This window comes from Chrysochloris asiatica, unplaced genomic scaffold (genome assembly GCF_000296735.1).
Source record: "Chrysochloris asiatica unplaced genomic scaffold, ChrAsi1.0 scaffold00058, whole genome shotgun sequence".
NCBI classification, from domain to species: domain Eukaryota; kingdom Metazoa; phylum Chordata; class Mammalia; order Afrosoricida; family Chrysochloridae; genus Chrysochloris; species Chrysochloris asiatica.
This window is the reverse complement of record NW_006408576.1, coordinates 16,718,158-16,744,555: the sequence shown is the minus strand read 5'-3', so window position 1 is coordinate 16,744,555 and position 26,398 is coordinate 16,718,158. Positions and strand designations below refer to the sequence as shown.

At 39.0% G+C, this 26,398-nt stretch overlaps 1 protein-coding gene across 1 annotated transcript in view; it reads left to right on the top strand.

The window, feature by feature from the left end:
• The window catches only part of MBOAT2 (membrane bound O-acyltransferase domain containing 2), a 226,255-nt gene that overhangs the window by 180,788 nt on the left and 19,069 nt on the right, over nucleotides 1–26,398 (top strand). The window contains exons 6-8 of the mRNA XM_006863979.1: nucleotides 3,102–3,156; nucleotides 10,422–10,605; nucleotides 19,513–19,705. Coding sequence (XP_006864041.1) covers nucleotides 3,102–3,156; nucleotides 10,422–10,605; nucleotides 19,513–19,705 — 432 coding nt within the window. The remainder of the gene's footprint in view (nucleotides 1–3,101; nucleotides 3,157–10,421; nucleotides 10,606–19,512; nucleotides 19,706–26,398) is intronic.

The window sequence follows — 26,398 nt, the reverse complement described above, 5'->3', positions numbered from 1 at the left end:
CTTCTATTCACAAGTTGACCAGGTTGATGATCAGCAAGCATACAAGACTGTTCCTGTGTTCTCTTTGAGCATACAAGGCTGTTCGTCTGTTCCCTTTGAGTTTTAGTCTTAGAAAGAGGTTTACCCAGATGGGCTAACTTTTCTTGCTTTGATGGCTCCAAGGTAAACAGCTTGCTTGATATTGTCATAGCCAAACAGTCTGCTTCCCTCATTAGTCTTTTTTTCAAGAAGTATCTTCTGTTCCTCTAGCCATTCTGTGTTGGTCTGCATGTCTTTTGAACTGGAAATGTCCCACCTCTGAAGGTTCTGGGTGGGACTCAGGATTACTCTTAAGTGATTGGCCTAATAGTGGTTTTAGGGCTTTTGTTCTACCTCTTAGTTCATTGTGCCTGAGATCTTTAAGAGCTTGGGAGAAGCCATTCAAGGTACAGTAAAATCTGTGAAAGCCAGAATCTGTTTAAGGCAGAAATCTGTCAGAGAAGAAAACTAATATTTTCCACTAAGAGGGAGTGATATAAAAGGGTGAGACTGCACCGTGTCCAAGTTGGAAAACCTTTGAGACCTGGAAAACAAGTCAGCCCTGTCAGTTTGTCTCTCACAAGTTTTACTCTATAACAAATGGGTGCTATTTGCCTGGAGCAACAGAGGAAGGAGAGTCAGAAATAGGAAGAGGAAATGGAACATATGATTAATTACATCTATTAACATCTGCCTCCTTTGCCACAGGACTGTAAGAACTGGATGGTGCCTAGCTACCATTACTGAATGTTTTGATCAAAGTTTCTGTAGTAGAATCCTGATCAAAATGGAAAGTTCTTATGGAATTCAGGCTTGCTGGAGTAATGGAGGCTGGATGAACCCCTGAGATCATCTTTAAACTTTAAACCAAATGTATTACCTGAAGTTTTATTAAAACTTAACAGTGGTTTAATTTGTTGTTGTTTTGTGTTGTTGAGTTGGTTGTGACTCATAATAACCCTGTATAGCGGTACTGAAGAGTGGCAGGTGGGTTTGAACCACTGACCTTGCAATTAGCAGTCCAGTGCTTACCTTACAGAATCACACCAGTACTCCACCTAGGAGTCCTAGTGTGGCACCATGGATTAATGTGCTGGACTACAAAGCCGACTTGACCTGCAAGGTTGGCGGTTCAAGCTCACCATTTGCTTCTTGGAAATCCTATACAGGGTTGCCATGGATCAGAACTGACTCAATGGCACTTAACAACAGCAATGCTCTTTTAAAATCTCTATATATAGGGTCAAGGGGTCCTCGTGTGGGGCTGTAGGATAAGCTCTGAACTACTAACCACAAAGTCTACAGTTCAAACTCATTAGCTGCTCTTCAACAATGCTATACAGGGTCACTGTGAGTTGGAACTGATTCAGTGGCACTTAACAACTGCAACATAGGATCAGGTTGACAATAACTCAAAGAATAGATAGAACCCTTAGGGGACAGTTTATGTTACTGTGGGAGGAACAGTTGGGAAAAGGAGGATAAGAATAGGTGTACAACTTGAAGAATGTAATCAGTATTACTGAATTATACATTTAGAAATTGTTGACTTGGTGTACGTTGTACTGTATATATTCTTAACAACAATAGCAAAAAGAAAAATTATCTGAAAAAACAACTTTGTAACAAGGATTGTTAAGAATGAAAATTACCTTTTAAATAGATGTACAATTATTTGTTTTACTATGCCCTGATTATTGTGTGTATAGATTTCCTTTTTGTTTTCTCAGCATTATGAATAATGTTGCATGAACAGCCTTGTCACAATCTTGAACCACACTTTTAATTACTTTCTTTGGTTCTCGATACACTGATTTATAGAAAAATATTATTAGTGCCTCTCAGTAATTTTTTTTTTTTTCCTGTCTCCTTGTTAGAATTTAACACAAAAGCAAAGAATTTGTTTATTTTTTCCTCTGCCATTTTATGCCTTGAACAGTCCTTGGAACTGTTGTCAGTAATTACTTTCTCCTTACTTTTGTTTGTGTACAAACTAATACATAAAAAAATGTACATGTTTTACATCATTAAAATCATGCTAAATGAGTTTTAAAGGTTTTGTTTAGTTGTAATACATGAAATAGCATCTCATTCTTTTAACATACATTTCTTAATGATGACTAATAGTAAGCATTTCATGTAATTGACTACTTGTATTTTGTAATTTATCTTTTCATGTCTTTTGTCCATCTACTGTTTTTCTCAGTTTTTTTCTTTTTATTCCTTTTGGGAATACAAATAAGTACATTATTGTATTTGCTGAAAATATGTTCAAAGTGCTTTGCTTGCTTTTAGTTTATTCCTCCTTTGTTCTTTAAATTGAATTAGGGTGGTTTTTGTTTTGTTTTGTTTTGTTTTTTGGTTTTTTTTTTTTTTTTTAAAGCATATGGATCTAGTAAGTTGCTAGGTAGCCGTAAGGTTTTATTCGTTGTATTCATAACTGTAAGGAAATTATTTATTACTCTATAGTGAGCTTCTAGTTCATAGTACCAGTGTTTAGTATCCCATCATAGAAAAAATTTTAATGCCCATTTTTGAAATATCACATCTAATGATCAGGATAATGTGTAATTTAAGAAGTGTTAGGAGTTGGCAGAGAAGCCCTCATAGTACAATGGTTCAGTAGTTGGCTGCTAACTGGAAGGTCAGTGGTTTGGACTCACCAGCAGGTCTACGAGAGAAAGATAGAGAAATCTGCTTCTGTTTCAAGATTTACAAGCTTGGAAGCCCTATAAGACTATATTGTGCCCTATAGGGTCACTATGAATAAAAATTCAACTAGACAGCAATAGATTTTGGTGGTTTGGGTGAATTCTGCAATTTTTGAACTTTAGAAAGGAGACAAATTAGTGACAGAACTTCCCTGACATGTATTATTCATCTTACTTAAACCTAGACATGTTGGACACATGATGGCCCTTTCACATGATTGAGCCTGTGTTGATAAAAGGAACAGTCTCAGTTACACCAAAATTGAGACTGTAGCATGAATTTCAAGTGAGGAAAGTGTGACTAGGAGAAAATGGCATTATTTTCCTTTAGGGAAATCATATTTAATGAAACTACCTATTTTTGTTTCTTAGGAATGTTTCGAAAGGATGAAGAACTCACTCCGTCGCAGAGAGGCTTAGCTGTAAGGTATGTGCTTTTTAATTGCATCCTGCTAAATAGGGTTCTCTGGAGCCCTAGTGGCCCAGTGAATCCAACATTGGACTGCTAATTGAAAGGTTAGCAGTTTGAACCCATCAGCCACTCCACAGGAGAAAGATGAGACAGTCTGCTTCCATACAGATTTACTGCCTCGGAAACCCTGGAGAGGAGCAGTTCTACTCCGTCCTGCAGGCCCTATGAGTCATAACTGACTCGACAGCAGTGGATCTCTCATACATGGTCTATGCTAGCTTGCCTACAACACCCATTACTCATGAGCAAAGGCTTACTTGACCTTTTAGAGATAACAACTTCATAAAAAACAACTTTTCTCCTGCTGTATTCTTCCCTTCCCCTCAGATCTACCTTGTTTAGGCTGTGGTGGTAGTTATGTGCCATAGCAACCCTATACAGAGTTTCTGAAGTTGTAAGTCTCTACAGGAGCAAAATAGCTCATCTTTTATCTCGCAGAACCACTGGTAGTTTCGAACTGCTGACCTTGAGATTAGCAGCCTGACTTGTAACCACTACGCTGCCAGAGATACCTAGTTTAGGCTGCTGTTGTTGTTAAGTGCTGTAAAGTTGGTTCCAATCCATATCGACTCTGTATATGATTTCCAAAGAGCGGCTGGTGAGCTTGAACTGCCGACCTTGCATTTCAAACGACTTTGCAGTCCAGTGCGTTAACTCACAGAGCCATGCCAGGACTCCTAGTTTAGGCTAGGCATCCGTTAAAAGATTTCCATACTCCAGTTGCCACCAAGTTGATTTCAACTCATAGCAATACTATGTGTTTCCTAGTAGAACTGCATTCCATAGGGTTTTCAGTGACTAATCTTTTAGAAATAGTTTGCCAGGCCTTTCTTCAAAAACACCTCTGGATGGATTCAAATTGCCAAATTTTAAGTTAGCAGTTGAATGTTTAACTGTTTTCACCACCCAGGGATTCATGAAAAGCCAGCTGTCATCAAATCAACTCTGATTCATGGCAGCCATGTGTGTCAGAGTAGAGCTGTGCTCTGTAGGATTTTCTTTGGTTGGTTTTTCAGAGTAGATTACCAGGCCTTTTTTTCTGACGCCTTTTTGGGATTCAAACCTTTTAATCTTTCTGTTAGCACCAAAGACTCTATAGAACCATCCTATATATTCGTACAGTATATATGCACCTCCTGTGCACCATGGAGTTATATTTTCTCTTTCATGTCAGGCTCTGAGTTCCTTGAAGGTAGAAAGACAATATTGTCTTCATGTCTAACCATAGCATCTAGGTCTTTGTTGGCCTTATATGTGGTGGTGGTAGTAATTAGGAGTAATAATAGCAGCTACCATTTATAGCCCAGGTCCTGCCGTCAAGGCCAATTACTGATGGTAAGGAGTGGGCTAAGACATAATATGTTGGTACCCAAACGTGATGCCATGGAGTTGATTCTGGCTCATAGTGATGCTACAGGACAGAATAGAACTGTTCCTTAGGACTTCGATAATTACAAATCTGTATAAGAGCAGATAGCCTCATCTTTCTCCTTCTGAACGGCGTGTTGGTTTGAACTGCAACCTTGCAGTTAGCAGCCCAGTCCTTTACCCACTGTGCCACCCAGGACTAGCATATCAATGCCATATTTTGAAACAATGTGAAACCAGTAAGATAGTCCTCATTGAGGAATTCATTCTGGAATAGACTTCTATTTCATTTATAAGAAATAGCTTAATGTCCAGCAAGGTCTTACTCTTACATACTTAATTGATAAGAGGTTCATTTGATCTGGGCTCTGTGATTGTAGACTCCTTCCATCACAATAACTCCTGCTCCTATTTCCCCTTTCTCTCTCACATAGCCACTTGGCAAAACCTCAAACCTGGTTAAATTCAACTCTGTCTACCTGAACCATAGGAGAAAGCTCAGTAGAAAACATCCAGTCTTGCTGATGAAACTCATTTTGAATTTGTTATACTCTTGCCACCAGATATGCATTTCCACAGTCAACTCACTTTGTCTCTTTCTTAGAGACTGCATTTTCTCCTTATTCCTTACATTTCCATCACCCTCTCCCAGCACTCGGATTGACTGCAAGGGTTTTGTTTTTTGTTGTTTTTGTTTGTTTGTTTTAGACTATAAAAGCAATCGTACTTCATTCTGCAGCCACCAGACCTATAAAACTACCTTTATCTGCAACAGAATACCGACTTTATTTCTTGTACTGTGGATCAACTTTTCATATCTGAACTAAGGCCAGCTTCTCACTTCTTAAGTGTGATTCCTTCTTTCTTTTCTACGTGCAGATTTTGCTTCTTCAATGATTTCCTCTGCCTTGGTATCATCAATTCCTCCCACTGTTGGTTCAGGTCCAATCATCCTAAAGGAAAAAAAAATCCTTCATTAAACCTCACATTTACTCTGACTCCATTAATCTTCCTTTGTAGTAAAACTCCGTGAAAATTTGTCTCTTCTTCCTGTCTTCACTTTCTCATCTCCCATTGTCTCGTCAACCCACTTCATTGGGCTTTTGTTCCTATTACTGATCTGAAATTATTCTTGCAAGTTGCCTTTGATCTTGCCACATTTGTCAGGCAAGGTTGGTATGATTCTCATGTTTAGCAACATTTGACCCAGTTGATTACTAAGTCCTTGAAATACCTTCTTCACTTGCCTTCCCAGACACTATATTCTTTTGGTTTCCTTCCAAACTCACTGACTATTGCTTCTGTTTTACTGAATCTTCTTCCTCTCAGGGCTCAGCCCTTCATTTTTCTATCTTTTCCAGGTGATCTCCATGGACTTTAAATACCATCATTATGCTTGAAATCTCATGAATTTATATTCCCACCTCAAAGTCTCTCCTGAGTGCCATGCTCACACATCCAACTGCCGTTTTAGTATCTCTGCATAGATAGTGAGTTGTGTTGTTAAGTGCTGTCAAGTCATATCCGACTTGTAGCTACCCTGTTTAGGGTTTCCAAGGAGAAGCTGATGGATTAGAACTGCCAATCTTGTGGTTCAAACTGACCTTGTCTCAAATATAACTCTTGATTTCTATGTACCTCCACTTTCTTCTTTTCATTTACCATTGTTACTCTACCCACTTAATTGTAGTACCATTCATCACTAATTACAAGGGGAAATCTTTTTCTGCTCTAAATCCAGTTCACTAGGAAATCAAGTCATTTAATGTCTTAAAGCATGCCACTAAATTTAACCACTTTTCATCATTTCCATTCTTACCATCCGAGCTCAGACTGTTAGCATTTTTCACTTAGTCTAACTATAATAGATTTTCTAACTGGTCTTCCTTTTTCTCTCATGTCCTGTGCAGTAACCACCAGAAGATCCTTTTAATAAGTTTTAGGCTTTATTACATATTGCTGAGCACAGTATATAAGACCCTACATAATGTGGCCTACCTAGTGGTCTACGCTCTCACTACCGCAGCCCAGGTTCAATTCCCCAACAGGGAAGCCTTTCGTCTTGGTGTCCTGGTTTGTGGTGCTGTGAGTTAATTCACTGGACTGCAAAGTCGGTTTAAACTGCTAGATTGGCTGTTCAAGCTCACCAGCTGCTCATCAGAAACCCAATTACAGGGTTGCTATGGGTCGAAACTAACTCAACAGCCCTTTAACAACAATAGCAACAACAACATAACTCTACCACTCTCCCTCCCATTTCTTGAAAATACTGTCCTCTGCCATCACTTTCTGTGTTGTGTTCTTTTGAATATATATTTTTGCCTATTAGATGTTTATTTTAATTTTGCCCCTTTCCTTACCCCCCACTGTAAGCCAAGTAAGGACATGGACTTTGTCTTGTTTATACTTTTATTCCCATCATCTACACAGTAGTTCACAGCTGGGAGTGGTTTTGCATCTCAGGGGATATTTCACTATGTTTGGAGACCTTTTTGTTGTCACAACTTGGATAAAAGGGGGCGTACTACTGACATCTAGTGGCTAAAGGCCAAAGATGCTGCTAAATAGCCTACATTACACAGGATAATATCCTTTCCCCCGAAAAAAGAATTATTGGCCAAAAAGGTTGGTATTGCAAAAACTGAAACACTCTGACTCCAAACAGCACATGTTGATGTGGTGTTGAGTGTCTTCGAGTCAGTTCTGACTCATAGCAGCCCTCTATAGGGTTTCTGAGGAGTAGCTGGTGAATTTGAACCAACCTTGTGGTCCAGTGCATTATTCCACAGGGCTATACCAGGACTCCAAATAGTACCTTGTTGTTGTTTGTTATTAAATGCCATTGAGTTGCTTCCAACTACAGTGACGCTGTATAGGGTTTCCAAAAAGTGGCTGATGAGATTTAACCATCAACCTGACCTTGCAGTTGAGTGCATTAGTCCACAGTGCCACACCATGACTTATTAAGTAGCACAAGTTGGTATCAAATAAATAATTTTAGAATGAATAAATAAATTTTTCATTTAACATCATATATGAAATATTATATTTAATTTTACAATTTAATAGCAAATATCATAGTTATCTCCTTCAGCACCTAAAATGATTTATATTTTGATAGGAGAAGTGAGCCAAAGTTACATTAGCAAACTTCATGCTTAAGAATTGTTATCTCCTGTCCTTGCATACTGTGATACATAGTTTGACTTGGTGAGATTGAGCATTGCTTGGATATCTTAGCGTTGTGTTTGCGCTTGAAATAATTGGTACTGAAAATGGAGCTCTGTTGCTTAAGTACAAGAAGTTCTTTTGTAAGTTTGTGATTGCAGGGCACTTACCATGGTGTTTGATTTAGTGAAAAAGCTTTCTGTTTCAGTATTAAATATGAAGAACTAGAAGAGCAAAATGCCAGAAATGTTTTGTTCCCATCAATTTTGAACTTTAAAAAGAAAATGCATTAGGTCTAAGATATTTTTAAAGGTAGAAAAACAATTCGGAAGAAAATAAAAATGGAAAAGGAGTTTTGACTAAGTGATACCTTAGAATAGTGTTGCATGGATTAAAAAGCACTGTTTTTCTCTATATATTTAAATAAATCAATAAAAATACATCGTACTTGGCCTTTCCCTGTCTGGAGCAAACAAGAGTGAAGGAAATCAAAGATACATGGAAACAATTAGTCCAGAAGGCTAATGGATCACGTTGACCCAGTCTTCATGACCCTGAGACCTAAAGAACTAGATAGTACCACTGTTGACCACTGTGAAAGGGATTGCAGTAGAGGATATGGAACAAAACTCAAAATCATTAAAAAGTCCAGGCTTATTGATCTGACATAGACTGGTAGAGCCCCCTCGGCTGTGGTCCTTAGTTAACCCTTAGTCCTGAATTGAAATGACCCCCATGGCTCAACTTTCAGCTGAATGATAGGCCTTCTCTGGGGTGAACAGGAATACCAGGGAGGTAGGCACTCCTTAGGACAGTCAACCATAGGAGATCAAAAGAGCGACATAGGGATACCGCTCAGAAGGCAGGAAGGGATAGGAAAGAAGGATAAATGGACACATAGGGAAAAGTGTTGTTACACTGTGGAGATAGTGAATCAATGTAACAAAACAAAATGTGCATGGAATGTTGAATGAAAAACCAATTTGTCTATAAATGTTTTCCCAAATGCCAATAAAAAGTTAAAAAAACATAGTACATTTGAGGGTGTTTTGTGACCTTCTCTTGTCACAAAGAATGCTTTTTTGAGAAGACAACTAACCATATTTAGAGGAGGATTTCTAACATGTTAGAGAAGCATGCTTACTGCCTGTCCCAGTTGTTCTGTTTGTTTGTAATAGTCAATATGCTTAGTTAATGGAGCTGGTTGTTAAAAATAAATACAAATGTACACTTTTGATTTATTCATATTATAATACAGAGTCTACATAGTCTCCTTTGTTAACTAACCTTTTTCCTTCTGTTACCATCATTGAGAGCTAGTATATTTGGTAAGCTTTTTTAGCTAAGATGTGCCACTTGCACAGACATAAAAACAGTTACATTTAAAATGCTGTGAGACATCCTTAACTTCTTTTTCTCTCTTCCCCGCTTCCCATTCCTCAGCAAGCCCCATCAGCATCTCTACAGAGCACGTGCAGAACACTACCTTTGCTCTAAGCTAGGATCTCCTATATAATTGGATTATTGTGCAGTAGCCTTCTAACAGGTCGTCCTACTTTCCCCTTGCCTCTGTTCACACATAAGGGCTGGAGTGATTCTGTTAAAACACAGGACTTTCAAAGCCTTACTGTCACTTAGAATAAAATGCAAAGTTCTTACTATAGCTTATTCTTACCTCAGCTCTCTCTGACTGTTTCTCCTGATTCCATCTACTCTAATCATACCACTAGCCTCCTGGCTGCCAGCACTGCCCCATTTGGGGGATTTTGTACTAGCTTCTCTTCTGCCTGGAATGCTTGTCTCACATGATTCCCTCTTTCAGATGTCATCTGATCAGAGCAGTCTCTCTCAGACTTTTTGTTTTGTTTTGAAGTTTTTATTGTGAATTTAGTGATAGTTTACATGGGAGAACATCCATTTTACACTCATGGTTTCATTGTAATGATGATCATTTCCTCTGTGCATCACCATTCAACAGTATTTGCTTTCATTCCCTGTTTTGTTTGTTTGTTTGTTTGTTTGGGGGGATGCACACAGAAACACTCAGGAATGTATAATAATTTAAACAACCAAAGGGCACATTCTGTAAGCCTGCCTCCTGGCCACCAGCACTCAGTCTTTCTCTTTCCATGAGTCTCTAACTTTTTAATATAATAAAAAATCCTCATCTCCCCCACCCAGTTCCCTTCAGTGTTCTTGCTTTTTTTCATTGGACTTGGTATCTCTGAAATATTTCTTATTTTCATTATCTGTTTCCTGCAACTGTACTGTAAGCTCCATGAATGCAGACTTTTTTTCTGGTTCATAAACTGTATTTCCAGACCCAAGCAGATGTCAGACATAGAGTTGGCATTCATTTGTTAAAATGAGTAGATGGTTGACTGGTAAGAGATAATTCTCCATGCCATGTCATGTTTGTCTTAGATTTGTTTCATCATTAAAATTTTAAGTAAAACTCTTATTAATTGCCCATAAAGATCTGTATAGAAAATCTCTTATCTAGAAATACTGTTGAACATTACTACATCCTTATACCTTAAATTCTTTTTGTATGGATGCAAATGAAACTTAAAGCTTGGGTTTCTGTTTTTGAAATGGTAAAACCAATGAGGTAAAAGATAATTATTGTAAGTTTTCTGAAAGTTTATGTTCCATCTCACAAGTTGCATGTTTTTAAATTGCAGGCGCATGCCAAGCCTACTGGAGTATTTAAGTTATAACTGTAACTTCATGGGCATCCTGGCGGGCCCACTCTGCTCTTACAAAGACTACATAACTTTCATTGAAGGCAGATCATACCATATGACACAACCAGGAGAAGATGGAAAAGAAGAAACACAGTATGAAAGAACAGAGCCATCTCCAAATGTAAGATCATGAGATCTGTCTGCATCTTTTTGTAGCATGTACTGATTGTTGTTGTTGTGGACACTGGGTCAGTTCTGACTCATAGTGACCCTGTATAGGGTTTCTGAGGAGCTCTGGTAGTGCAATGGTTACAAGTTGGACTGCTAATCTCAAAGTCAGCAGTTCAAAACTACCAGCAGTTCTGCAGGAGAAACATGAAACTTTCTGTTTCCGAAAACATGTATGGTTTCGGAAACACTATACAGGGTCACTATGAGTCGGAACTGATTCCACGGCACATAACCACCAACAACCATAGGGTTTCTGAGGAGCAACTGGTGGGTTTGAACTACTGGTGTTGCGGTTCAAATTGACCTTGCAATCCAGTGCATTATCCTGCAGCGCCACACCAGGACTCCATGTATTGATTAGTCTTATTTAAAGATACTAATGCTTCTGGTGTGGCGCTGTGGGTTATTGTACCAGACTGCAAAGCTGTTTGAACTGCAGCGTCTGTGGTTCAAGCTCACCAGCTTCTCCTTGGAAACCCTATACAGGGTCACTAGGGGTCAGAATCGACTAGAGAGTACTTAACAACAACAACAATGCTTCTGAATTTTTACTTTATGCACATATTTGCCTAAAAATATTTTTCCAGATAGATGTATAGACTCTGGAGCCAGATTAACCAAACAACCAATTGCCATCAAGTCAGTTCTTTGCATATTCATATAAATTTTAGGATGATGGTATCTTCCTGTTGAATTTATTCTTTTATCCTTTTCTTTTTTTTTTTCGGTTGATTTCTTGTATCTGTTTCACCTGCAGTCTACCTTGTCTGATATTAACATGGCAACTCCTGCTTTCTTTTGATTAGCGATTGTGCCTAAAAAATGTTGCATGTATCTTTTTGCATCCTTTCACTTCCAGCCTGTGTCATTGAAAGTGTAGGCAGCATTTAGTTGGGTCTTGGCTTTTGTTTCCTTTCTAACAGTCTCTACCCTTTAAATGAGGTGCTTGACATTTGAAGACATTATTGATATGGTTGGATTTAAGTCTACCATCTTGTCATTTGTTTTTCTTTCTCCTATCTAGTTTTCATTTCTTTACCCCTTTTTCCTTGCCATTGTTACAATAAGCCTCCATGATCATCCTGTGTCCTTCAAAAAGGTCTTGTTTTCTAAATTGACTTTTTTAGCTACACCGCAGTACTAGTTTCCTAGTGGTTGCTCTAGTTTATAATATACTCGACTTACGACAGTCTTCTTAGAATTAATATTGTACCACTTCATGTAAAAAAGTAGGAATTTTGCAACAGTGTATGTAACTCATGTACCCATGTGATTGTTGTCACATATACTAATATTTTACTTCTTTATATGAGGTAAGTAAAAAAGTATTGCTATAAAATTATATAAAGCTTTACTAAGCAAAAAAAGGAAAATGTTGGAGCTATTGTTCCCGACATCTCTTGCCATCTAGGCCCAGGCACTTCAGAAGGTGGTGTTTCCATTTCTCACACCCTGCCCCGGAGTCCTGGTGTGGCACTGTAGGATAAGCACTGAGCTGGTAACCCTCCCCTGGAGTCCTGGTGTGGCGCTGTAGGATAAGCAATGACTGGTAACTGCAAGGACAGCATTTCAAACCCACCTACAGCTCCTCAGAAACCCTAGTAAGGGTTTCTAGGAATCAGAGCCAACCTAATGGCGCTTAACAACAACAATCTTTCGCCCCCAAATTCTACATTGTTTGATTTATACCACATCAAAATGGCAGTTCGGCCATCTTCTTGGGACTCAAATCATGCACCTTTAAATTTTTCTTTGATTTTTAGGAGCAAAAAGCAGTCTGACAGGGCAAGATCAGGACTGTGGGATGAATGTTGTATGATTTCCCAACAAAATTCTCATAGGGCAACCCTTGCTACCACTGAAGAATGAGCAGTTGCATGATCAGGTTGGGGGAAAAAATTCCTTGACTCAACTCTCCTGGCCCTTTTCTCATGAGTGCCCTTTTCCATTTTCTTAAAGCTTTTTCCTAGTAAGGCTCTGTGACTGTCCTGTATCCTTCAAACAAAATCTGTCAAGACTAGCCCTTTGAGATTCCCCAAAAGACGTTGGCTACTGAGCTGACCTCTCCGACCCTCTCCTGAAGATCCATCCCTCCGTTTGGGTTGGACCTTATTTTTGAAGGCACCCTAGTATGTCTAGGACGCGTATATCACTGAGAGAAAATGTCTGCAGCCATCCACTGATCAGAGACATGTCTAAGCATGTCTTGTGTGGAATAAACCTATGCATGTATGAACTGGAACCTAGTAGCAAAATTTCTTAAATTTCTCTTATATGTTATAATATAGTGTTATCATTTTGCTTTAAACAGTTTTTAAAAGAAATAGAAGTTTTTTGTTTGCTTGCTTGCTTTGGCTCTTTCCCGTGTTCTTCACTCATTCTTGTACATTCCGATTTGCATCCAGAATCATTTCTCTTTGGCTTGAATGACTTCTTTTGGTATTTCTTATAGTGCAGGTCTTCTGGCAAACAAACAAAAAACAAATTTGCTTTACCTTCACTCATTTAAAAGTTTTTTTTCCCCCTCACTAAAAAATAGTAATATGTTGGATATTGTATGTGGAACACTTTAGGGAACCTGTATTAGGTTATCTTTCTTTAAAGCATTTTGCATTATGTTCTGGCTCCATGGCACTTTAACAACACCAACAACCTTTTAAGTGACTGGCAAATTGTCTTGATCCTTGAAGATTTGGTTTAATTCTGAGTCCTCCCTTTGCCCCTCCCTTGTAGAAAGAAGCAATTGTCTTTCAAAGATTTGTTTTTCCTGTTGTTTTTCTCTTTAAATTGGAATGCCTTTGTTTCAGTATGCTTTGCTAAATGCCAGAGTCAAAGCCCACTTTCAAAGTAACCAAAGTCTGACTCATCAATCATTTAATCACTTGTAACTCTTGAAATGAAAGGAATACCTGGTTTCCTGGCAGCTTCAATGAGGTCCTATTTTGACTCTTTTATAATTCCATGAAGTCCAGGAGGTTTTACATTCCTGGTCCCAGTTTTGGCCTAGGGGGACAGCAATAGCATATGAAAAAACTGAGGTGTCATGTGATACTCCTTGAAAATTCAAGTGTTATGTAGTCACATGGTCCTAGAGGTGAAATTCTTACATTTAAGATTTTTCATTTTAGGCAAAAAATGTTACCAACCATCCCTTTCACAACATACTCTACTCACTGCAATGGTGACACAAAATTCTGACATCATACAGTTATGGGAGTTAGGGGTTTATTAGGGAAGTTAACATGTTATATAAAATTCATGGTCAGAAATATTCAGGGCACAGGTCTTACAGTCAGGACAGCCTTAGCTGTGCACACAGGCAGATCCCTTTCTGGCCCTCAGCCTAGGCTGAGCAAGGCTACAAAGCTCTTGTAAGTCTGCTGATAAATGCCCACAGGGCACACCACTCCATAGTAAGCCTCAGCCTGAAGGGACTTGGCTCTAGCTCCATGTGTTAGCAAACCTAGTTCTTCCAATTAAGTGTCTGGAGGTGCCCCATTCTGTAAGCAAGCCTCCTGCCCAGAGTCACTCAGCTTTAGTTGTTCCAAGGACTAGGAAACCCACTGCTCTGTCTTGTGCTCTAGTTCTTGGTTCTACTGCTGCTGCTCCTCTGTCACTCCTCCAATGTCACAGCTTTCCGCCTCTGTGTCGAGTAGGTTGAGTGTGCAGGGATCTCAGGGTCCAAAGGAGGTGCTCTGCTCCTGGATCTTCTTTGATGGCAGTGAGATCCCTCTTCCTGTTTCTGAGATGACTCATTTTAAACCCATGTTAGAGTTCTAAGTTCTTATGATCCCAAATAACTGTATTAACAATCACAACTGAATCACATTATCCTATAGCATCTTATCCCACTTTCTCTTACCCAGACCTAGACCCAGCAGGGCAAAAATGTTGTTTGGTGAGAGTTACACAGTGCTGCACTATTAGAGAACATCATTTAAAATGGTAATTCATTATGACTTGGGTGTGATGAAAAGTCTTTACTGTTGAACACTAGGACTTTTCTTAGAGGAAATAGAAGCTAACTTTTTTACTGTGGAGGTAGCCTTAGATGTCTAAGCTTTGTGTATGGTTATGTTTAATGCCCACAATTCAGGCTCTTCACATAATCTAACTTGAAATTCCCTTAGCATTTGCTTTCAGCTATTACCATCCTGAAGCGATGTAATTCATGGGTGTTTTATAAATGCTTAAAGCAATTTCATATGTAAATTGCTTTAGCATGCAAAGTTCTGGAAAATTTTTGTAAATAAAAAGGTAGAGGGTTGGTCATTTAGCATATATGATCTGACAAATCTGTAATTTAGAAGACAAATGGCACAAGCAAATTTTACACTTTTTTCCTCAAACTGAAAAAAATGCTACATCTTAAAACTCTGATGCTTGTTTTTGTTTTAAGCGGAGTGTAAGTGTAGAAGTGGAGACCTGGTATGGCTCTGCAGGATAATGCCTGGATTGCAAGGGCAGTTTGAACCTTAAGGTCAGTGATTTAAACTTACAGCCTCTCCTCAGAAATCCTATACAGAGTCGCTATGAGTCAGAACTGACTCTATGGCACTTTACAGCAAGAGGAAGTAAAGAGATAGCCAATATATTGTTCTTTCTGCCTTTTTTTGTCCAACACATTTTTTAAAAAGAAAATTGCCCCACTACGATGTTGTTAAGTGCCATAGAGATGGTTGCCACTCATCGTGACCCTGGATAAGTTTTTTGAAGAGCAGTTGGTGGATTTGAACCACCAACCTTGACTTGTCTCTGGGTGTAGGACTTGGGGGATAAGGACCATCTTTGAAGTTAGTATTCCAGAGCATATCCTATAATTGTACACCAGGATGGCACCCTGTTATAGTAAGGCATTTTTACATTTAAAATATCTGAATTATTTGAAAGAGAGGAAAAAAAACCATGTTATTTGAAAAAAGAAGAAAGGAAATACTTTTAAAATTTGGATTCAGTTTAAATGTTATGCTCAGTAAACTGTTTAAGTTGTGAATGATAAACAAATGACTATTTTTAATCTAGTTAGCAAATAACAGGAAAACAAATAGCTGAGAGGCATGTGCGTACATGTGCATGCATGGAAAAATGAGGGGCTGTAGAGAGGGAGTGCGGGGGCCCTGTAGGATAAGCGCTGGACAGTGAACCTCAAGGTTGGTGGTTTGAATCCACCAGCTTCTCCACAGGAGAAAGATAAGCCTTTCTGCTCCTGCAAAGATTTAAAGCATCAGAAACCCTTTCTAGGTCTCCTACGAGTTGGAACCGACTCAATGGCTCTTAATGGCAACACCCTCATAGGGAAAGGCTATGGAGCTTTGTGTGGACTTCTGGAGTAGTGCTCATTGTTGGATCAGCACTAGGCTTCAAACCACAAATCCAGTGTAGGCTGTTTCTGCTGGATTGGATAGGGCAGAATCTAAAGCCTCCATGAGAAATAAGCCAATCCAGCCTATGAAACAACGAAAAGAGAATAAGGTATCTCTGGATGTGGGACTTGGGAGGTAAGGGACATCCTCCTTTTTCATCCTCTCTTTATAAAGGCAAAGGAGATACAACTAAAAATAAGTTGCCGTAAAACCAAGGGTGAGTGAAGGACTGTGAACTCTTTCGAAGAAGCTATATTACCCCTTTTCTACCATGAGTCTCATCATCTAAAAATTCATACCTAAGAGATACTTTTGTCTTCACACTTTATGTATTACTGGTTAAGAGCTAATTCATAACTGGGTTGAATTCACCAAAATTGGATTTCCAATTTTCCAGATCTCTTCCGTTGGCTGTACCTCTAAGCTGACCATGTAATCCTTTGACTGTCTCACTGCCATCAGAGGAAGTAAATATAACTGAGAAGTTTATTCTGGACTAATGAAAATAATTAAAACTGTAGAACTTGTACACATTACTTTTGCTCAGTTTCCACTGACCAGAAAGTAGTCACCTGATTACACTGGGTTACACAGGAGCCTACAAAATGTCCAGGCCTTAGCTCAGCTTCCAGACCCCCAAATTCCATAGTTGTCTATGTAAGAAGGGTGGATAACCTGAGTAGAGCAGCTGTCAGTCTCCGCCATAATGTCTGTAGGTCTTTTCTTGGGAACTGTTTGACTTCTTGAGTGAAGGGCCCTCTAATCTTGTGCTCAGGGGATGCAGGCTTGATTTCAGGGTCTCTGGAGCTGGGCATGGGAAGGGGACTGAGTATATCCTTGTTCAATACGCAGACTTTCTCCATATTTTCATGTGCTATATCCTATACATTGGGAGTCCTGGTGTGGCTCTGTGGGTTAGTGCGCCAGACTGCAAAGCCGTTTGAACTGCAAGGTCGGCAATTCAAGCTCACCATCTACTCCTTGGAAACCCTATACAGGGTCACTATGGGTCAGAACTAACTCCACGGCACTTCACAACAACAACAGCAATCCTATACAATGCATTCCAGGACGTTACCCAACCCTATTCCTGGCCTGTGTACCTAACCTGGAACTGCTCTGGTTAGGTTTCTCTGAAAATTAATTTCTAATCTCCTGTGAGCATGCTGGAGTGGTGACTACCTTACTAACGAGGGAGGCTTCATTTGAATTACAGTGTTGGCAAAGAATCTTGAAAGTACTATGGACTGCCACAAGAACATATTTCTCATGGAAGAAGTACAGCCAGAATGCTCCATAGAAGTGAGAATGGCAGTCAGTCCTTGGAGAAGGACATCATGCTTGGTAAAGTGGAGGGTCAGCGAAGAAAAGGAAGACCCCACAGAGATAGATTGACACACTGGCAGCAACAATAGACTCAAATAATTGTGAGGATACACAGGACCCAGTAGTGTTTCATTCTGTTTTGCATTGAATGAAAACAGCCCCTAACAACAACACAACCTTGAAATTAACACGAGGTCATTCATCTCATCTTAATTCATATTTAATTATAAATTTTTCTCCTACCTCTTAGAAAGCTTTTTTCATTCAAATGTATAGATAAAATGCATTGTGGAAGGGTGAAGAAAGGGCAGCCATATTTTATTGGAGAAAGAGTTAAAAAGGCAACCAGGGAAATGAAGAGGAAAAACAACTGCTGCTAGGAATCCTTGAACACTCAGTGCTACCTCACAACAGCACTTGGAAAGTAAAATAAAAGCAGCGATTCTGGTAGACTTCGGCTCTTGCCTTTTAGCTTTGTTCTGGTACTGACAGAGAGTGTCACAATGTGCTGCTTGTTCACATATGATTTCAGTTGATTTGTACTTACTTGATTATTATGTACCAAACCCAAACGCACTGCCATCAGGTCAATTCCGACTCATAGCTACCCTGTGGTTTTGGTGGTGGTGTGCCACGCCAACTCGTAACCACCCTGCATAGTTTTTCTGAGATTGTAAATCTTTATGGGAGCAGAAAGCCTCATCTTTCATCTTTTACCTGTGAAGCAGCTGGTAGTTTCAAACTGCTGACCTTGTGCTTATATACTGTGCCACCAGGGCTTCTCTGTGTGGGGTACTCTAAATCCAGCTGTTTTGTTACTTTTGTTCATCTGGGTCCAGCTGTCTCTTCCATTTGTTTCTTTCCCTTCATAGCATGTATGGGAGAATTCCATTGTCTTTTAATTTCATTTTGCCATGAATTTTTTGACACCCACTCAATATAGCTTTCTTTTCATTAATAAGGTTGAAATACTCTGGCCTACTAAAATATAAAAACACCATGAGTTGAGTTCTAATCTCCTTTATACTGAAATTTGTTGTTGTTAAGTGCCGTCAAGTCGATTCCGACCCATAGTGACCCTGTATAGGGTTTCCAAGGAGCAGCTGGTGAGCTTGAACCTCTGACCTTGTAGTTCAAACGGCTTTGCAGTCTGGCACATTAACCCACAGGCATTCTGATAATACAAAAATAATGTGAGTTGGGTTCTTTTAAGGTAATTTAATCATACCATATTACAAATGATGGCCTTTTCCTTCCATCAGAGTCTTCTTTTTCCTCCTCAGAGTCTCTTATGCACATTTTGCCATATTTTCAGTTACGTAGCTCTTTTTGGTTTTATCATTGTTTATTCTTGAACAAAATTGTGTTAAAGAATTTTCAAGTTAAACAAAGGTATAGATGTTTATTGTAAAATTAATGTTCATGAAACAGCTAGAATTGGGAAAATATAAAAGCAGCTTAATGGAAATACACACTTCATGTAATCATATAGAATCTACTAACAAAACTCACTGATGTCAGTATTTGTGTATCTCCTTCTGTATATACATATTTAGTGTGTGTGTGTGCCTGTGAAAACTGAAGCCTGTACAAGGCTGAAACTTGTCAGAGAAGGATAGCTAAAATATAATCCAAGAGGGAGCCATAGGAAAGGACAAGACTGCACCCTCTCAAAGGCAGAAAACTTGTGAGACCCGGAGGTAAAAAGGCAGTCCTGCTGAATTTCTGCTCCCACAGCTTTCTCTCTCTCTCTCCTGCTGAATTTCTGCTCCCACAGCTTTCTGCCTGTCTCTGTCTCCCTCCCTCCCTCCCTCTCTCTCTCTTACACGTGTGCGCGCACGCGCGCGCGCGCACACACACACACACACACACACACACACACACACGTTTTTAGATTTTTTTGTTATTTCTTAAAAGTCCTCAAAACACAAACTGAAGTTGTGTTTGGAGCTATATGTTTTATGCTAGCACCCAGAAATAGGTCAGCGCCTGTTCAGACTGTGAGACCATGCAGGACTTTAAATGCTAAGCACAACGTAGCTTTTAATTTTTGAACAGGGGAGTTAATGTTTAATACTGTGTTTAAGAGGATCCATCTGGCTGTAATGTGTCAACTGAATTGAGAGGAATGTGGATTAAGTATATGAAGTCTCGTCTTCACTTTTCAGGTTGCAGTTATTCAGAAGCTCGTGATCTGTGGACTTTCCTTATTATTTCATTTGACTGTCTCTAAAACATTGTCTGTGGAGTATAACATTGAGGAACATTTTCAAGCTACAGCTTCATGGCCAACAAAGGTTATCTATCTGTATGTTTCTCTTTTGGCTGCCAGACCCAAATACTATTTTGCATGGACATTAGGTAAGTAAAATCTAAATAATCTTTGTTTCATGTGTTGGGCTTGCTTCTAGATTTGATTGCTATTTCTTGAAAGTTCTAAAATTGCATCTTATAAGCAGTTATGAGAGTACTCTCTCAAAGATGCGTATATAGAGAGAGACTGAGAAATAGATATGTAGTTAAAGATCAATTAGAGTCATCTAACAAGGAGCTCTGGTAGCGTAGTGGTTACGAATCGGGCTGCGAGCCTTAAGGTCAGCGGTTCGAAACTACCAGCCGCTCTGCGGGAGAAAGATGAGGCTTTCTACTCCCGTAAAGATTTACACCCTCGGAAACCCTGTACAGGGTCGCTATGGGTCGGAACCGACTCGACGGCACTTAACAACAACAACAGTTGGTTGGAGTCCTGGTATGTGGGATTGTAGGATAAGCACTGAACTGCAAACCGTAAGCTAACTGCAAGGATGACAGTTCAAACCCACCAATCGCCCCTCAGAAATCCCATACAGGAACCGACTCAAAGGCACTTAACAACAGCAACAACAACAATTTTTTTTTTTTTTTAATGTAGAAGAAGTAACCTTTATATATGTGAGGATAGCCTAAAAAGTAGATCAAGACCCATTTTATATAGGATAAAACTAATTAGATGAGTTAGAAGACAACAGATATATAAAACTGAATGCCTACTGTATGGTAGACTTCATGCCTGCCAAAATAGACTCTCACATGCTTATAAAATAGATTCTAGCCTCCAGATTAACATCTTTCAGTATGATTGTGTTAGATATACCATTAAAATGATACAAATTAAATAGACTTTAACTATAATATAATATGGTCAGTACTGTATCACTGATGTTATTGATGAATCGAAAGAGGATCATCAGCTATACCTGGTGGTTAGATCAATTATCAGAGAAAAGATAATATTTAATTATGCCTTTAAGACTGAATGTGATTTGCCCATGATCCTGAGACTAGAAGAACTAGATAGCATCTGGCTAGCACTATCAACCGCTCTAAAATCAAAATCAAAGCCATTGCCATCCAGTTGATTTCAACTCATAACAACACATTTATAGGATTTGCAAGACTAAATCTTTATGGGAGCAGTTAACCTCAGCTTTCTCCAGCAGAGCAGCTGATAGGTTTGAATCTCTGACCTTGTGGTTATCAGCCCAACACCTAACCCACAGTGCCACCAGGTTCCTTAATTGCTCTGATAGGGATCATAACAAAAGATTCTGAATACAGTGGGATAAAAATGTGGAACAAAACTCAAAATTACCAAGACCAGACTGATCAGATAGAGATTGATGGAATCCCGCAAACTATGGCCCTAAGTCACCCTTCAGGTCTGGAACTGAACACATGCCTGTGGATCAATTTTCAGTGAAACAATTGCTGTTGTTGTTAAGATAGAGTCCGTTCCAACTGTATCGATCCTATATAGGGTTTCTGAGGAGCAGCTGGTGAGTTTGAACTGCCAACATTGCAGTTCAAATCAACCTTGCGGTCTAGTGCTTATCCTACAACACCACACCAATAGACAGGTCTATAAGGGGAACAATAACGCTAGTGAGGTACGCACTTCGTCGAATAATTAACCATTTGAGATCAAAAGGGCAATATTTACCCAAGGACAAAATTCAGAAGGGTTAGGAAAAAGGAGGCAGAATGGAAATAAGAAACACAGGGTGGAAATGGAATAAGTGATGTTGCATTGAAAGGATTGCAATCGATGAGCTAGAACAAAATGTGTATGAACTGCTGAATGTAAAACTGATGATCTACTCTGTAAACCAACAGGTGTGAATGTGCATGGTTCTTTGTGATCAGTATAGCAGGGACCATGAGGGGAAGACGGAACTGAGAAAGAGAACTAAGGCTTTCCCAACTCCATGACTTATTTCTAGTTACTGAGAAGCCATTACAAGTTTCAAGATAATTCTGACTATAGTGTAGAGAATGGATTAAAGATGAGAAACTCTTCAGTGGAGAAACTGGAACTACTTTTATATTGTGTCTTCTTCTATTTCCTCAATAGGTTATGAATGTCTTTATTCTTAAGATTATATCCTGTGTGTCTTGCTTACATTTGATACTCAATAAATGTGTGATTGACTATATTAAAAAACATTTCAGCAAAACAATGCAAATAACCCCAAGGACTGACATTTTACTATGGGGTTTATTGTTATGATAATGAAATATTATATGGTACTAGAATCAGCTTTTCAGTTTTTTGTCATATAATTGCATACAGTTGTTATTGTTATTAATTGCCATCCATTTAGTTCTGATGCAAAGGAACCCTGTAGAAGGAGCAGCTGGTGGGTTTAGACCACCAACCTTGCAGTTAGAAATCCAGTGCTTATATATACTACAGCGTCACACCAGGAGTCCTATTGCACATATTAGATCATTAAATGTTGCTTTAACTTGTGATTTCTTGGCCAATTAAAATGTTAACTTTGTATGGGTTTTAAACTAACATTTCTTTAAGGATTGAACATTTCTATTCTAGCCATATTTAGATGTTTGTACAACTCTACTATACAATTTTCAACTCTTGTCAGTTTGTTGTACTTTGGTGGCTTGTGAGTTGCTGTGATTTGGTAAGCTATGCCACAGTTATTTTAAAAACCAGCAAGGTCACCCATGGTCGACAGGTTTCAGATGAGCTTCCAGACAAAGACAGACTAGGAAGAAGGAGTGATGAACTAATTCTGAATATTTAGTCACTGAAAACTTCATGAATATCAGAGAAACACTGTCAGATATAGTGTCGTAAAATGAGCCCCTCAGGTTGGAAGGCACTCAAAATGCAACTGGGGAAGAGCTGCCTCCTCAAAGTAGAGTTGACCGTGATGACACAAATGGAGTAAAGCCCTTGGGACCTTCGTTTGCTGATGGAGCACAACTCAAAATGAAGAAAAACAGCTGTAAACATCCATTAATAATTAGAACATGGAATGTATGAAGTATGAATCTAGGAAAATTGGAAATTGTCAAAAATGAAATGTAATGCATAAACATCAATATCTTAGGCAGTAGAGAGTTGAAATGGACTGGTATTGGCCATTTTGAATCTGACAACCACATAGTTTACTATGCCGGGAATGACAAATTGAAGAGGAATGGTGTTGCATTCATTGTCCAAAAGAAAATATCCAGATCAATCATGAAGTACAATACTGTCTGTGATAGGATAATATCCATGCACCTACAGGGAAGACCTAGGAGCTCTGGTAACATAGTAGCTACAAATCGGGCTGCTAATCTCACGGTCAGCAACTCAAAACTACCAGCTGTTCTGTGGCAGAAAGATGCTTTTTGATCTCGTAAAGATTTACAGGCTTGGAAACCCTGTACAGGGTCACTATGAGTCAGAACTGACTCCACGGCACATAACAACAACAACAGGGAAGACCAGTTAACACCACTATTATTCAAATTTATGCACCAACCACTAAAGCCAGTGAGGATGAAATAGAAGAATTCTACCAACTTGTTCAATATAAAATCGATCAAACATGCAATCGAGATGTATTGATCATTACTGGTGATTGGAATGCAAAGGTTGGGAACAAAGAGGAAGTATCAGTAGTTGGAAAATATGGCCTTGGTGATAGAAATGATGCTGGAGATTGCATGATAGAATTCTGCAATTCAATTATTTGTATATTTCAAATACCTTCTTTGGATAGCATAAGAGATGATTATACACATGGACCTCACCAGATAGAATACACAGAAATCAAATTGACTACATCTGCGGAAAGAGATGATAAGTATATATCATTAATGAAAACAAGGCCAGGGGCAGACTGTGGAACAGACCATCAATTGTTCATATGCAAATTCAAATTGAAGCTGAAGAAAATGAAAACCAGTCCATGAGAGGCAAAATATGACCTTGAATATATCCCACTTGAATTTAGAGTTCATCTGAAAAACAGATTTGATATATTAAACACTAAAGTCCGAAGACCAGAAGAGTTGTGGGATGACATCAAGAACATCATACATGAAGAAAGCAAAGATGTCAGCTTGAAGACTAAGGTGTGCCTGACCCAAGCCATGGTATTTTCAGTAACCGCATATGCATGAGAAAGCTGGACAGTGAATAAGGAACACCATAGAAGAACTGATGCTTTTGAGTTTTGGTGTTGGAGGAGAATATTGAAAGTGCCATGGGTTGCCAAAAGAACCAACAGATCTGTGTTAGAAGTGCAACCAGAGTGCTCCTTGGAGGCCAGGATGGCCAAACTTAGTCTTTCATACTTTGGACATACTGTCAGGAGGGATGGGTTGCTGGAGAAGGATATCATGTTTGGAAAGGTGGAGGGTCAGAGAAAAAGAGGAAGACTCTCAGCGAGATGGATTGGCAAAGTGGCAGCATCAATGGGCTCAAGCGTGGCAACAATAGTGAGGTTGGCCCAGGACCAGGCAGTGCTTCGTTCTGTTGTGCATAGGGTCGGTACCGACTCGATGGCACCTAGCAACAACAACTACTACTATACTTTAAATTGATCCTTGGAATTTTCCCAGACCAACCTAATATTTTAAGGATTTATAAGAAATGTGACCTATTTGTTAAACCACTAGGTATAGAGGCTGTCAGAATCCTGCAAGTTCCTAAGTCTGATTAGACATCTAATTGTTTTGTACTCACAAAAATAAATGTATTAGAAAATTTAAAAGTAACAATTTGAAATTGGACCACATTAAATAATTTAAATTTAAACTCCTTCTTGTTGTTGCTAAGTGCTATAGAGTCGGTTCCAACTCATAGCAACCCTGTGCAGGGTTTCCAAGGAGTTGCTGATGGGTTTGAACTGCTGACCTTGTGGTTTGCAGTCCAGTGCTGATCCTACAGCGCCACACCAAAGACTCTTTAGCCCTAAGTTTATTCAATAAAAACTTACACTATGCCTGCATTGTCTTAATCAGGATTGTCATTTAGGCCCCAGTGGGCTGCGAACCTTAAGGTCAGCAGTTTGTGACTACCAGCTGTTCCGTGGGAGAAAGATGAGGCTTTCTGCTCCAGTAAAGATTTATAGCCTCAGAAACTCTGTACAGGGTCGCTATGAGTTGGATCCAACTCCAAAGCACATAACCACCAACCACCAACCACCACCAATGATTAAGGGAGGACCCTGGTGTGGTGCTATAGGAGCAGCACTGGACTTCAAACCACAGGGCCAGCAGTTCAAACACCAGCTGCTCCTCAGAAACAGGGTCGCTATAAGTCAGAAGCGATGTGATGGCACTTAACAACAACAACAACGGTTTCGGAAATTCAACCTGAAGTCTAAGTTTAAATTGTGTGTTTAGCAGAGAAACCTAATAAACAGGCCAATTTCCATACCCTAGTGCACAAATTCACAGCCTTTGCTTTCAACTAATTTATTTTCCATAACATCACTTAGTTCTCAAGTTAGCATGTAAGAATCTCTTGAGATCTCAGATGTGTTTTAGAAAGTCCAAGAATTTCAAAATAGTTAATATTTTTTGGCATTTTGATAATGTTTAGTGTAAGTATATTTTGTATTTTAAGTAGTCATCCCATGCATAGTGCTTATATTTTTAATTAAAGTTTCACTAAAATAAATATTAGGCTTCCAGGCCTCCATAGCCTTATGGCCCTGCCCTCTTCTTTTCAACCCTTTAAAACAACGATTCCTTGGAATTTTAGTGGACTTTTCCCCTTTAACTTTGAAAACCATTGATTTAGCCCATGTAGAGAAAGATTGAAGTTTAAATAGATGTTATGGTCAAATTTTTGGACTCGTAAATTGCTGCAATTATCTCTATATTAATGAAAACTTACTAGATTTTTGATGTTAGGGCATCTAGATAAAGATCCGATTGGGTCTATGTTGGGATTTAGGGTATGGGAAACTTGACATGTGTGGTTTTCTATTGCTGATCCCGTCTCTTCATTGCTATTGACCATACCTTGGATCAGTTATTAATAAATTGTGGTTTTAATTCTTTTGAATATGATCATTATTTTTATTCATGGACTCACTTTAAAGCCAAATATTTATTGGCCGTAAGGCTGCAGATCTCTGTTTATTTATTCCTTTCCCTAAGAATATTTTTAAATCCTATTTTTAATGTACTAAAGAGCACTAATAAAGATAAAACAGTTTAAGGATATGTTCCCATGTAGCACATTATTTTACACAGTTTTGATGGATTTCAGTTTGTTTATGGTTTAGTTACAACAGATGTTGTTATTGTTGTTAAACCCCATTGAGTCAGTTCCAACTCATAGCAACCCTGCATAGAGTTTCTAGGAACTCTGGTTGGTTTGAACTGCCAGCCCTGCAACTAGCTGCCTAATGGTTATCCTACAGCGCCGTGCCAGACAGCAGAGACTATAAAAAACTTTCTACTGTTTAGCTACCTTGCTTGCTGAAAGTGAAGAGGACTTGAAACATTTACTTATGAACATCAAAGAGCATAGCCTTCGATATGGATTACATCTCAATGTCAAGAAAACAAAAATCCTCACTACTGGACCAATAAACAACATTCTTATCAACGCAGAAAAGATTGAAGTTGTCAAGGACTTCATTCTTCTTGGATCAACTATCAACACTCGCAGAAGCAGCAGTCAAGAGATCAGACGACGTATTGCATTGGGCAAATCTGCTGCACAGGAACTTTTAAAAGTGTTGAAGAGCAGAGATGTCAGCT